This window comes from Acanthopagrus latus, chromosome 7 (assembly GCF_904848185.1).
Source record: "Acanthopagrus latus isolate v.2019 chromosome 7, fAcaLat1.1, whole genome shotgun sequence".
Taxonomy (NCBI): Eukaryota; Metazoa; Chordata; class Actinopteri; order Spariformes; family Sparidae; genus Acanthopagrus; species Acanthopagrus latus.
In genome coordinates this window covers 14,018,251-14,033,646 of record NC_051045.1, presented here as the reverse complement: position 1 = coordinate 14,033,646, position 15,396 = coordinate 14,018,251, and the positions used below count along the sequence as shown (strand labels likewise).

Here is a 15,396-nt window from a genome sequence, read left to right as displayed (position 1 = left end):
TCACAGTCTGCATGCCTGAGTGCTTGAATTTATACACCTGGGGCCAGGCCAAGTGATTAGAACACCTGATTCTGATCATTTGAATGGGTGAGCGAATACTTTTGGTAATATAGTGTATGTGTTACTTGGAGACAAGCTCCAACTTCCCACTTAACAAACCGTTTCCTGGAACATTTCTCTCCAGTCTAAACTGAGTGAATGGTGCCCTCTGGTGTTCAACAACTTCCATAACAGGACGACACAACTGAGACAAAGAGTTTTATTTTCAAACTGTTTTCAACCCCCCTCAGTGGGATAAGCATGTACAGGATAAGCTCAAACCCGCTGGTGGCCTTCTGTTTACATTCTTTCAAAAATATATTTCTATACAACCACGCAAAACAAAACAAGTGAGGCAAGTTTGATGAGGCATGCTTTTTTCTATTTTGGTGAGAGGACACCTTTTACAACACATTTTAACTGTCATTAAAATGTTGCACAGGTCTATAAACGTGAGAACTCCCCCACGGTTCCAGCTGAGCTACAACAATAAATAAAGTTTTACAAAACACACCAGAAATAATAAAATAAATACATTCAAAGGAAGATCAAATCAAATTTCAAGTTTTAAAAAAAGCCCACTTTAAATGTCAGAAACTTTGGGTTTTTCTATTTATGTAGAGTTACTCCAGTTGATGCACTTCCCTTATAAGCTGAATAAAAGAAAACCCTGAAACTCACCAGCTGTAAAAACACACCTACCTGCAATATGTGCACATTCAGAGTAAAACATTGTAAACATTATTTATTGTTCATGATGCAAAAACAGGGTAGAAGCTGTTGCATAGCACATGGTGTCAAACAATAAATTGAAATCAAAAATTGGGTGCAGCTCCAAATGTAAAAGAGAGTCCAAAATGAAAACCTGATTAAAATGATTAAACTAAAAGTATATAAAACTGATGTGGGATCTATGTCTGTAAAAACCCTGAGAGAAGGCCCTGAATCTTGTCCTGCAATCATGAGTCCTCTTTATTGAAATTATTTCTTTTTGGTGTAAAACTTGATTCAATAGAGTCAATGATTTTAATCTTCGCTGTACTCATCAACACACTCACTTCTTAGAAAAATATAATCACCACTCAACCCTGTCTCATCTCCCAAATGTGTAACAGAGGGATAATCCCCACTTTTTCCCTTGCTTAAAAATCTAGTTTCTTGGCTTTCTTTGGTCCATTTAAAGCAGAGTACTTTACTTCTCCGGAACTGCCTTCTCCACCATCCTCGCCGTCGTTGTTGTTTGACCAGCTTTTTTTCAGAGGAGTCAGCTCAGGGGCTATTATGTCGCCATCCTGTGTGTGTAAAAACAACAGAAACACACATGAAGTCATCATTCGTACAGGGCACCTAGTAACCCCTAAATATAACTCTGTTTGTGGCCCTCATGTGAAAACTGATTTACCCTCTCAAGCCACAAGAGGGCGGCAACACCTCACTGAAGCTTCTTTTCCAAATACGAAAAACTCAAAGATTCAACAATAACATTCCCTGTCTGTATACAGTGCAAACCTAATACCTTTTAAGTACCTATATCTAAAAAGAAATGCCTACACATTTAGGCATCATGTCTTGGGGCTAAGGAGCCAAAAAGATATCATAGAACAAATGGCCCTTTTATAGTGGTGTTCCCTCTCTAAGCCACACAATGTCCCAATGGAAGATTCCAACTGGATGAATATCAATATAAAAAAGGGCTATTTGTTCCATTGTTTCCTTAGGTTTTTACTTCTCTACTTATTTCTTTCAGTTCCTCCAATCTCTGCCCGTTTTTACTGTCAAGTTTTCCTGAGCATATCATCAGCAGGGCAACAGCACCAACATTCCGAGCAGCAGTTTCTGAGAAATATCTGCCCTGCGATGAGCTGGCGACTTATCCAGGGAGTACCCTGCCCTCGCCCTGAGACAAGGCTGGGATTGGCTCCAGCAGCAACACCCCGCAACCCCATACAAAAGGGATAAGTGGTTCGGACAATGACATGACATGTTTATGATGTTTGCAACATTCAGGAAGTGACTCGTCTCCGAGCTACTCTGTGAAATAACATGTTCTGTTTTTGTACTGATGCGACTCATACAGATACTGGTATGCAGCTTTTTATTTTGTAGACTGTTGTAACAGATTTTTTAAGTACATTATCTATAAAAAAAAGCACATTTAGGTTAATATTACTGCTTATATCAAATTATAACTGTGTGCTCCAATGCAGAAAAATTGAGGATGCAATATACTGAGATGCATCAAGATATATCAAGTTTGTAGTTTGTCTCAACTGTGTGCATTCAAATCATTGACGTGAATGGTAATCAAATCTTGAGGCCAGTTAGGATACACACCTCTAGCATTTAGGTGTACGATTCTTTCATTCTTTTTTGAAATATTACCTGAGGCTTTGAGAAGTTCTTGTCCATGCACCACTTCACAAAGTGCTTCTTGGCTGCCTCCAAACTCCTGTGATCAGTCTTCTTGCAGTAGACCCTGATCAGCTGCTCAGCAAACTGCTCTGGAAGAAGTTTGGACACCTGACAAGAAAGATAGTAGTAGATTATTTTTAGAGATGAAGGAAGTGACAAATAGTTTCTGCCAGCAATTTAAATGTGGGCTAAGGTCACGCAGAGAAAGAACCAAGGGCCGAGATCCGAAATCTGTAGTCTTTAGTTCTGACCTGGTTCTTCCGAATCTGGATTGCTTTGTTTGGGTCGTCCTTACAATAGAAATGCACATTGTTGATGGGGTTCTTTTCCTTCATCCCATAGTCCATATATATGACCTATTGAAAAAATGAGTTTTAAGATCAAATGCAGAAAAAAACAATACAACATTAAGTTACAATAGAACGAAATCATTATAGAATTACAAAAATGGATTGTACTAGATTAAAAGAAATTAGATTGAAAACCTACATTAGTTACAAAGTCCTCTGGCTGCAGACTGGCATCATCACCATCGAAGCTGCACTGAGCCAACTCTTCCTCCCAGGTGCGAAGATTCTCCTTGTAGCCAAAATAAAAATTACAGTTTAGGAGACTACTGGTGATACACGTTTCATTTTAGCAGGGACATTAGATGAGATCTGACCATTTGATTTTCATCACACTGGTACCATATCTTCATATAATACAAATGATTAACTATATTCCATGTGGTCAATAACAAGACAAGATAAGCTTTGCAAAAGTTAGGATATGATTCTTCTTAGTTTTTATATTCACATTCATTGCGAATTGCATATTATTATGTTTTTGATCGTCATGAAAAGTTATTAGCACCGCAGCCTCTATGAAACTACAGAGGGGCTTCTTTTTTTTAACTAAATTAATCCATAATGAACAGTATTGTTTACTGAAGCACAACATGAAAACTTGGAAACCTCTTTGAATACATAGCAAGGCTCAGAAACAATCACACAGCAAAATACACTACACAAAACAACAATGACCTCCTGAAGAAAATAAATTCATCTACTAACTGACTAACAAATAGATGTTGTGACAGGCAGATGCGCATTATAGCTACATCAAGACACGCACACACACACGCGCACGCGCGCACACACACACACACACACACACACACACCTGGGTGACAGTCATGGGTTTGTCTGCCTGGGTTTGGCCCAAACACTTGTAGAGGCGTCGACAGATGATGTTGCGTAGAAGACGTCTTGCCTCAGCCAGCTCGTCGGAGGAGGAGTTCAGTATTTGTTCGAATACTTGATCTACAGGACAAACAGAATCTTAGTAGGGGACAGATCAGATAAAGCAAACCAAAGACAAACAACGTCACTAAATCATTCACTGAATTTCTGTAATTGAAACTTGTATAACTAATTAAGAAAATGTTTTTAGAAAATTAACTTCATTCCCTTTCACTAACCTCGTCAGGTTTAAAGTAGAGTGTTTTTTTCAGATACATTTGTGGGTGCTATTAGCAAAAAACTAACAAACAAAAAAAAGGACTGTTAACTAGTCATCACACCTCTGCCCAGTTGTAGTGTAGGGGCAGAACATTTTTCATTTCCAGAAAGAACTATTTGAAAACTAGACTTTGATTTTTTTGTGTCTGTGATATCATTGTGTTATCTGCTTGCTTGGTGAGGACCCACCACAGCCTGGCACAAATAACCACAGCTTCACGCCAGCAAACAACAGAGGCAGAATAATCAATATGTGAAGAAGAAAAAACAAAAAGTCAGTCATCTAAGGTCATCTACAAATCCTGAAACTTATCAATTGATTGTGGACACCCCGATTACTTCAATATGAAGTAGAAGAAGTCAGTTCTGCCTCATCATTCTCCTTTTCAAAGCTTATACATTCATTGTTTGTTCAAAACTATCCAAAAGGTGTTGCAAGTACAATATGTAATTTTCACTGCACTTTGAAAAGTAAAGTAATCCATCTCTTTGCGGCAGATAAACACTGGATGACTAAGGTGAATAAACACAAATGATCCTGCAGTCAAACTTGCTTTGCTGGCAGTTAATCCACTAATAACCAACGATCATTCATGATGAAAATCTTTCTGCCATGACTCAGGCACACATGCTCACACACAAAGTAGTTTTAATAGCCAATCTCCAACCTGTGTCTCAAAGGTAACAAAACTCAAGGTAACAGCACACAGTGGTATCTACAGACCTGTCAGCTTGGTGTAGGCCACCATGTCATCTATGGCTGTAGAGAGAGTGAACATCTTCCCTTCTGAGCCTTCAATCTTGATGTGCTTGTCTGCTTTTAAAAAGGCCTCTGTGATCCTGAATGAGCATACCATACAACATTATTATTGCTTTTTGCTGCAGAACAAACAAGGCACTGAATCATGAAGCCAAGACAGCATTTAGCTACTCACATCATCTCTATGATGCTGCCCACTTTGTGCTGGTAGGCTCTTTTGTGAAGACAGTTCCTTGTGTGGAACATGTCATACAGATTGCCCACCTCCTGTTAAAAGAATGACCCGTATCTTAATCACATCTAATCATTGAAATGTTCAGAAAAATAGGTTTAACAGAGTTGGCACCTTGTCTCTAGTGCAGATGTGCTTCTGCCCGTCCACCTCGCACACCCTGGCAAACTTCAGGAAGCGGCGATAATCAAAGTTGTTCTGGATGCCCAGGTGGTAGCAGTCCCTAAAAAGACAGAATGCATAAATATGTGAAGGGATAGGTGATTAAACGAAGTACAAAAATATCAACATGTATCCTATAATTTGGAAAACAATTATCAAACGAACAGCAACCACAAGCCCACCTGGCAAAGTAGTCCCACTTGTCCACGTCAATGCCATTTCTTTTGTTGGCTACAATTTCATAAAGGAAGGACTTGTCTTCTGGGCGGCCTTTATAGGGCCACTGTGGAGAGGAAAAAAATGGTAGCATTAGCAGTTGGCTTTATTGGCCCATGATGTTTATGCATACACGGAATCTGACTCAAGTGGCTCAACGTTTTTTTACACAGTGTCTAGAACAAACACAGTGTACACAGTATACACAGTTTCTAGAACAAACAGCGTACACAGTATACACAGTGTCTAGAACAAACACAGTGTACACAGTATACACAGTTTCTAGAACAAATGTGTCAGTGTCAGTGTCTAGAACAAATGTAGACATACAACTACATGGAAAACAAGCTAATAGATAATCCAACATAAACAACTATTTATTTACAAGTGAGCCATCATGGAGGACAAGGGCAGGTGAAATCTGCTTCAACAATAACAAAGGTAGGGACGGCTGTAGCTCAGCGGGTAGAGCAGGTCGACTAGTGATCGGAAGCTGGATCGCTGGTTCAAATCCCGGCTCCGGGCAGGGCTGAGCTGCGTGTCGAAGTGACCTTGAGTGAGATACTGAACCCTGCTCATGCTCATGCGACTTGTCCAGGGAGTACCCTGCCCTGCACTCGCCCTGAGCAGCAACTCCAGCAGCAACACCCCACAAGGGATAAGCAGCTATAGAATGGTCTATTAAAATAGTCTCCAAGTGAGGAGTGGCATGTCATGTCACTCCATTCTGCCTTTGGGCAGATGTAAACGCCTGTTCTAACTTCTTCAATGTGGTTGGCGCTAGAACACTGTATGCCAGAACAACCAGTTAACAAGATCTGTTTGTTCCCACAGGCCATCACTCTGATGAAAAGCGAAATCAGTCCTACAGTTTCATATCATTTTGTAACTTACTTCAGAATATGTGACTTAAATGTAGACTTGTATTTATGATGCTGTTCATTATCATCAAATCTAGATTCAATACACAAGTTTTGATCTGATTCTCAGAACTGACCAGCCAGAGGCTGCTGAAGACTAAGTGGTCTACCTACACAGGGCCGCTGGTGAGCTGCCACCATACATATCTCTAACTAGCTTTGTATGTATTTGACATACTTTTACAGGATTACGTGTTTCTAATTTTATTTGTATTTTTTATCATTTTCATCAAATTCTGGTTTGATATATAAATCATTAAAACAGAGGCAGTATGTTAATGTTTTTGTCCCCTCATAGTTGGGTCATAATTCGTTTCAGGCTGGTTCTTCGACAAAGACAACCAAATTCCGTCGATCGTGACCAAGCGACCGTGTTTGTCTACAAGCAGGTCAAACTGTCAACTGTATAGTGCAAAAGTATGTAAGAGTCCAGCTGAAGAAGGAGTAAATATTTCATGGATAGTCTAACAAGTAACTGTATATAGAAGTCAAAAATTGGCTGATCTCACACAGAACTGGAGCCAGGCTTCTTCTGGCCTTTAGCTGCATTAGTGTCCAGGGGTCCAGCAATCTGTTCCTTGATGAAGTCCAGGTCTTCAGGCAGCACCAGGCCGTGCTGCTCCATCACCGGCTTCAGGTCATTGTCATTCACCAGGTAGTCAAACATGGCTAGAGAGGCCATCTCATGCTGGAACAGAACCAGATGCATTATTTTAATATGGGAATATGAATGGCCACGATTTGAAAATGAAAGCAACATAACTCATTACTCAAACAGAAACAGCATATCTCAGCTCGAACAAACTTGATTACTTATCTTTCTTATCTCTGATGTTATGTGAGTCAGCAGGTCTACAGTCATAACTTACATAATGGCCGGGTGCTTAACAGTTCTTATCAGTGATTCATTCTTGGCAGCCAATCACTTCTTAGCCATCAACTGTCATGCTTACAAGTCAGGTGACGATAACTGCTTTATACAGCAGCCTTGAATGACAGTAATTACAACAAAAAAAAAAAGATGCTGCTTATTCGAGTAACGTCAAGCCCTCAGAATTTTAGAATTGTGAATTGATTAACCAATTTTAATGAGGAATGAAAGGCGATAAAATGGCCTCTTTGTAGTTAGTGCAGAGAAGGGAGCTCATCAGGGTTTTTGTACACTACATCCCCTATTCAAGAATTATGTGATGAAAGGATTTGCATAACCCCATTATACCATAATAGGAGGATCTTTCCAGAATACTAACCTATTAAATCTCTAAAACAGCTGCACTGAAATTCATTATACAGTAGATGAGAGTGCTCAAGCTTTAACCATCTGAACAGTGGGTGACTAAGTGAGAGCTCAAGGCCTTTTCCAGTACTTAATAGCCAGCCCAAAGACATTCTGCTTTTCCACACAGTAGTTATTATGGGTCAGTCTAACTGATATTTTAAACAATTACTCTTTTCAACAATGCATTTCAGTTGAAGAGCACATCTGGGCTGCTATGTTAGGAACACAACTGCAGTTGTGAATAAAAGTGTGCTTACTTGCATATCAATGATTGCCAAATAGTTTTTTGATGAATCATAACAGCAGTAGGGGACAATCAGCACAATAGAACATGCCAACAAAAAAAGGACTCTGCTAGTCAGAGGATATGAAGCAACCGGAGGCCCGGAGGAGACTGCACCTTCCTTTTAATACCCTGTTCACAGGTACATGAGGATTTCTTAAAGCTTTTTTCTCTACGTGTGTAAATGGCATCACAGGACACTGAAAACTGCGCTTTTAAAAACTCTCACCAGGGTGAACATATTCGGAAACTTAGTTTTCAGTCTTAATGTCTGGACGGGCAGACATGGAGATTTTAGGAAACAACAAAGCACATGCACACTTTGTTTTTCTCACACACTGTTTAATTGAATACCTGTGTACATGTGTATTACATCATCAGATAATAACTCGATAAACTAAGAAATTTGGAAAATGATTTTTATTTTGGCTCACTGGTTCTCCCTGTACAAGTTGAAGAGAAATATAAATCACATAGTTTTCTTACTTTCCACTTAAGTCCAGGACGTGCTTTGGGGATGAACAACCCATCAAACATATGGGAGAATGGGCCATGTCCTGGAAATTGGGAAAAGGGAGCTTATAAATGTGAACTTTGCTTTTATTGGTATGTGGAAAATATAGAGATGATATGATGAACAGTAATGGTATCACTTTAATTATCACTCAAGCTCACACCCTGTATTAAGGCAATTAAAACCTAAAACTTGTCAGGACCTGTGTATCACTCACCCAGGTCATGGCAGAGCCCAGCTATCTGAACACACAGGATGTCTCTGCGAGAGATGAGGAGTTCTGGCTGCTTATCATTCAGAGCTTGGACAAGTCTTCCTGCCAAGTGACCCACCCTGTGCCAGCAGACAAAAGAACCAACTGATACAAGATATATGATAATACTAACACAAAACATGAAAAACAAAATATGGTTTTCAGATAAATACCTACTTGTTCATACAGCTTCAAAGAATTTAGAATTTAGTATCTGGAATTGGTTAAAATATAAATCATACACTCTCAAATCTTTTTAGTATAACAATCAAAGTGATCAAATCAAATCTGGAATTAGGGAAACATAATAATATTGGTATTTCATTGGTATTGGCTGATAGAGGTTTTAAAGGGGCGCTGTTCAACTTATGTATGTAAAGTCACATCCTTTGAATGAAATCCATAGACCAGCAGCATTAAAAAACTTACACAAATCATCTATAGGCTTGTATAAGCACCCAAGAAAGACGGGGAAGGTCTCATTTTTCAAATCACTTTACAATCCACTCAAATATGGCCAATAAAATAAAGTGATTAATAAATTACTAAAAATTGTTACATAGAGTCCCTTTGGAATAACATTTATATCAGCTATTAGACAAAATTGAAAAAATCTGCCACTTGCAGGTATAAAAATATGTTAGCTTCAGAGGAGAGACTTTATGTCCTCTGCAATTAGGTAGAAAGAAATCGGTGCATATATCAGCATCGGCAAAAATTCATTGAAAAATATCGGCAAAAATCCAGTATCATGCATTCCTAAATGAAATAAAAGATGCAAAGTTGAAAATGATCATTTGCACAGCCCTTCAATCATTTTCAATGACACAATTATCAGCTGCACCAATCCCTGTATAAAATATTTGCTATATTTCTCACCAACACATTTTCATGAAGACTATAATGTAAAAAGAGGCATTTTTCCTTGTGGACAGTGGACAAGTGGTGTGTGTTTTTCTCCTATCCTATGGGACTGTAGATGCTCTTATTAGTGTGGCCTGCTGGGTGACAGTTTGTATTAGTTAACCACTTTTAATTATACCTATATATGTCACTTTTGGGACTCATCGTCTGGCCTCACCAATTAATGTTGATCTGTGTCAGTTTTATAGTGTCCTCACAATGGTTTTACTGCTTCATGTATGTAAACACTGTACCTAACTGAGGACATACCCGATGCAGTGCTCAAAGCGGTTGTGGGATGCTCCAGGAAAAACATAGTAGGTCCCACCGAGCTGCTTGAGGTTTCTAAGTCTCTGGAACTGAGGCGTGTCGATGATTTTGATAAGAAGGGGGTGTAACTCCAAGTGCCCGTGGATGGGATCATTAAACACCTGGCAGAAGACGGGACAACAGACAGTTAGAAAACCTAAATCAGAACAGTAGAGTGCCAAAATACCCAGTCTGTGTTTATCTTTGGCTGGCAGGGTGGTTTGAAGACATTTTTCAACAAAGAAACCAGGACAGAAACATATATAGTATACTCATATAAAAACAAACTTTACTAACAAAAGTTACACAGAGTATTTACAGCAATGAACAAAATGCCTGGATCCAGTACAAAAACAGGTGTCAAGTGATCCCATCATTGGCAACACTAAAGTCACCTTAAGGGATCTAGCAGGTAGTCTTCATTTCCTAGTGAGTCTTACCCTTTTACAGTTATTTTTGAGATTGTAGACCTTCCTTATTATTTCTTATTTTTTTCAATTTTGCTGTTTTAAGAACAAATAAAGAAAAAAAAATAGGTACACAAAACTCATTGTTGTTTCATGCAATGACCCTTGAATCTCTTCTCACGTCCTTGCAGTTCCTCATTTTTATTCTATTATGTCTTCAATATCTCAATAGCCTTGAGCTTGTAGCATTGTGGGACAGCTGTTACCTTATGTGGATCTGCTTGTATCTGCCACAGCTTCCTGAGGCTGTGCAGGATACGCAGACGGTCACCAAGGCACCTGGACAGGATAAAAATTGAAAAATGGTATGAAACGTTAAAGTAACATCAGTAAAGTTTGGAGGCTTGTGTGGTCTCTTCCATTGTTGACAGTATTAGTAGCTGTTTCAGTCACATATCCTCCGCCTCCTCCTCACTTATTCAATCACAAGCCCCAAAACTCGATTTTACATCACTTACTCTATGCCAATCTTCTCCAGTTCAGCATCGTTGAGATACCGCAGCCCGATACCTGTCATTTTTTGAGCTGCAAAACAGAGCAAAAGTAACCGCGAGATGCTAGCTTATGGCTTTTACAGGTCAAGTGGGACAACAGAGGAAAACAGCAATGTTTATATAAGGACATTTTCTTGGTGAGCTGAAAAGCCAAAGCATTTCAGGTAAGGCAAGACAGTTTTGGAAAGGGGCTTCCAGTTAAGTATAGCACTGGCTATTTATAACATCACCATCATTTTTAGGCTATATTGCATTACATTCATATTTAAAAAAAAATCTTTATGTATGCGACAAAATTGAATTTTGAGATTCTTTTTTTTTTTTAACCAAATACCTCGATATTGATATTGTGACAATGGAGCAGGGATGACTAATGATACTTTGACAAAATATCACACAGTCAACAGTAATGTGGATAACATGACAAAGTGGGTAAAGCCTATTAGACCCCATCAATAAATTACACTACCCTGGCCCTAGTGCCTTCATATAACCTAATGAAGAGGATGGATCTCACATCAATGTCAACATGCAGTATTCAGCCAACTTTCAATAGAGAAACACTTTTCATTGATTTATGAACCAAGTTCATCTAGCTAGCCTGCTAAGCTCATCAGCATTCGTGTGTGTGTGTGTGTGTGTGTGTGTGTGTGTGTGTGTGTGTGTGTGTGTGTGTAAGCAGGCCGTCTAGGTTAATGTGGTCAAATCAGCCGACATCTTAATAATTTTCTCTGAGAATGGTGGGCAATAAGGCTTACTTAAGATGTTGTTCCCTGTGTTAGAATCTGGGAGAAATTGCATGAAAGAAGAAACCTGATTAATCGAGTAGGGACAGAATAAAGATATCAAAACAACTGCAATGTCTACGCAGCTCCTGTGTCAGCAGAGTAAACACCAACACTACGACAACCACTCTGTGCAACTAGCTGCACGGCTAAATGAGCTAACTAGCCAATGTCAGCTATTGCAGGCCGCAGTTAGCAGTTAGTCTGATGAATTACACCGTTTCCTGAATTACCAAATGTATGTCAATGAGAAGGAGCTCGTGTCAACTCCAACAAAATTTTGAGCCACAGTGAAAACATCACGTTCGTCACAAAAAGAAAGACGATACCTTCAGAAAGTCAGCAATGTAATACATGTTGTGTTAACTGACGACATGAACGGGATTTGCAAGACAGAACTGTGCAGATATGGATGAATTCGGCACCCTGTGACACAGCACACACATGGGGACGACGGGCTAACGTGCTGTATTGATAAGCAGCTATAAGCAGCTCTCAACTGTCTGTTAAGACCAACAACGTTTCTAAATTGACAGTTTTTTATGATAACTTATGGGACCAGAGAACAAACCTCTAAATGTTGCTTCCCATTCTCCGAGACTTTCTCTTCGCAGGTACTGGCAAGTTTCGTCCACACCCCATCGCATGTAGTCCGAGTCCTGCAGTTGGTCCACTGACGCTCTCTTCTCTGGCGTTTTGAAGATGAAGTCAGGACACGAATCTGCCTCGAACGGTCGTTTTCGGTTCTCCATGTCGATCCGACAAAAAAAAGAAAAACAAAAACAAAGCGGTTCTTTGGGTTATGCAGAAGGGTAGAGCCTCACAGAGTTACAGCCGGTAATAACTCCCTCGTCGACTGCAACAGCTGACCGCGTAGCTCTGCACACAAATCAGCAAGACGCTGAAAAATACCCGGGTTTCGTTTTTACACCGGGTGTGCGTCAAGACAAACCGACACATGGCGTTGGTTTCCGGTCAGAGTTTTCCAAAATAAAGGTTCGTGCTACTTCACTTTACTAAGCACAACCAGTACTGTATACATGACGAAGACAGTTTTGATTACGTCGAGCTCTCAAAATGTTGTTTAATTGTGTTAATGTCAAATGCTTTTTAAGAATACATTTCTGATGCGGATATACCGTATTTAATAATACTATATTTCATTATCTGCAAAACTATATTGCAATTTCCTGTTTCAAAGCAGATACCAATAAAAATGTTAAATAAATATACTATGCGACATCCAGTGCAATTGCTGTTTGTATCATGTCAAATCCAATAGTATTTATGTAATTATACTTTCATATTTTGTTTGTAGTATATCACTTTACACCATGTGTTTATTAATTAGTATGGCTGAGGTTATCCTGTGCAATGCCCATATCTAGGGAAGATGAATACTGTGTAAATACTTATTATTATCATTATCACCTTTTCCACTTTATTTTTTGTCTTTATTATGTCTTGCTTTGTGTTGTTTCATTTTCATATGGCAATCAATCAATCAATCAATCAATCAATCAATCAATCAATCAATCAATCAATCAATCAATCAATCAATCAATTTGTACCTCTGTTTGTGACTCTTGAGACGCTGAAGGTCAATAAATCCTTATATTATGAAGGGTTTTCAGGTCAGGATGTCTATTTTTGTTGCATGCTGGACTGGACGACAAAATACAAGATATTTTTTTGTTTGTGGATATTGATCAGTGTTTTACTTACTTACTTACTTCGTCCCTATGCAATTACACAATTATCATCCCTACTGAAAACAGCTAGAAACCAAACCAAACCAAACCAAACCAAACAAAAAAAAACAAAACAAAACAAAACAAAACAAAACAAAACAAAACAAAACAAAACAAAGAGCCGTTTCCTGATGTGCACAGCTAACGTAAATTGTGGGCCATCAGTAAACATCAACCTCAGGGAATATTGTATTGTTTATTTTACAAGTGAAACACCTCACTTACGGTTTCTTACCTTCATCTAACATGACGCAGTTCGTCCCCTTTTTACTGGCACGCGGAGGGTGGAGCCAAATATAGCGATGACGTCCCAGGATTGCGCTCGATGAGGACTCTTAAAACTACTTATCTGCGTTTGCAATTAAAGTACGGTCGTAATATAAACTAGACAATTCCCCGCCGGGAAATCGCGAGAGTGAGCTGTGCGCTTTGCCCCGTGACGAAAATACTACGAAAGCTAAAGCAAAAGTTGAATCCCACGTTGATACCGATAAACATGGATGAAAAAGGTGACGTCATTTGTCCTAGGAAGAATGTCATTGTGGATATCTGAAATGTTCTTTTTGACTAAGAAGAATTGAATTACAGATATCTGCAATACATATCCAGTCTAGCTATTAAATGTTAAAACGGCTTGCTATAATTATGGACATCCACAATATATATACAGATGTCCACAACTGCATTTTTACTAGTCGTAATACGAATTGTGGATATCTGTAATGACATTTTTACTAATCACAATGTATTTTTGGATATTCAGAATTACATAGTTATGCATTTTGGATATCTGAAATGAAAATTATGACTAACAACTGAAATGATGACATCTGAAATGGCAGTTTTTCCTAGTAAGAATTCAATTGCAGATATCCAGAAAGTTCATTCTAGATATCCAGTATGTAATTGTGGATATTTGAAATTAAAAGCCCGATACACATGGATGGCAAAGGTGACGTCATTTGTCCTAGGAAGAATGTCATTGTGGATATCTGAAATGTTCCTTTCGACTAGGAAGAATTGAATTACAAATATCTGCAATACATATCCAGCCTAGCTATTAAGCTTTGAAATGGCCAATTATACTTTTTAAGGATTTTTAGATATCTTATATTTAGTTTTGACTTGTACATTCACAGTTGCAGATATCTTGAAATAACATTTCTACTAGTTATGTTATGTTATTGCGGACATCTTTGATTTGCCATTCTGACTAGTGAGATACCAATTTTGACTAGGAGAAATGCTATTATGGCTATCTAAAATGTATCACAGATAGGAGTGTGGTTCAATTAAATGTTAAAGGGATATTGCGGTGTAAATTTAATCCATAGTCTAAGACACCTTGACACCGAGTACGACCCCCCCTCGAGAGATATACTTTATCTCTCGAGTCGGGGGGGGGGGGGTCATACTTGGTGTCAAGGTGTGTTAGAACTTGGATTCAATTTACACCGGAATATCCCTTTAAAACGGCTTGCCATAGTAGCCACACTAACGGGCACATAGTTGCCCCGTTCACCTGGTCAATGCGGAACTGAGGATGCATTCAGGTGCGCTCTCAAACAATGGGAAATTGAACTTGTCAAACCAGCGGGGACTGTGTCAAGCTGGCACCACCTACTGGACATTAAGGTCGATGCACTTTCTTTTGTTAGTGCAATTTAGGCCGCTATCATGTCAGAACCATGTACTGGCCCCAACACAAACATAGTGTGATAAAATATTAGAAACTTGACCAGACTTCAGCTATCTTCAATGGCAAATGCCTCAGTGCTGTCCATCAGAGCTGTAAGCTGTGGTTTCCATGAATGGCAGTAGTCAGGCCTTTGATCAGCTGCTGGTATTGGTAATAGTGTATCTTACGAGCCCTTGTGCGATCTCACCAACTTAAAGGTCCCTCATGTTCAGACACCTACTGTTGGTCGAGTTCAGACACCTGTGGTTGGTAGAAGCGTGCCCAAAGTGTGCGTGTTTAGCTTGGGCCTAGTGCCTGGCTAGGGCCACGGTAGAAGCTAGCCTGATGCCACTGTAGTGGCTCGGGTCTCTGCCCTCATCTGTCCATGACGATTCCACTCGCGAGTTCAGTGCGCATGGTAATGCGATGCCTTTGCT

The 15,396-nt window shown here is 39.3% G+C and overlaps 1 protein-coding gene across 1 annotated transcript; it reads right to left on the bottom strand.

Annotated features, from left to right (window-relative positions):
* Positions 1-245: 245 nt before the first annotated feature.
* Positions 246-13,756, bottom strand: samhd1 (SAM domain and HD domain 1). Its single transcript, XM_037105168.1, has 17 exons — positions 13,517-13,756; positions 12,102-12,276; positions 10,710-10,776; positions 10,458-10,530; positions 9,746-9,906; positions 8,537-8,652; positions 8,292-8,362; positions 6,755-6,931; positions 5,290-5,390; positions 5,060-5,168; positions 4,889-4,980; positions 4,678-4,793; positions 3,616-3,755; positions 2,941-3,030; positions 2,703-2,807; positions 2,422-2,559; positions 246-1,331 (listed from the first exon to the last, which is right to left on the bottom strand). Exons 1-17 carry the CDS (start codon positions 13,520-13,522, stop codon positions 1,182-1,184), a joined length of 1,887 nt encoding a protein of 628 aa, XP_036961063.1. The 5' UTR covers positions 13,523-13,756; the 3' UTR covers positions 246-1,181.
* Between the last annotated feature and the right edge of the window lie 1,640 nt (positions 13,757-15,396).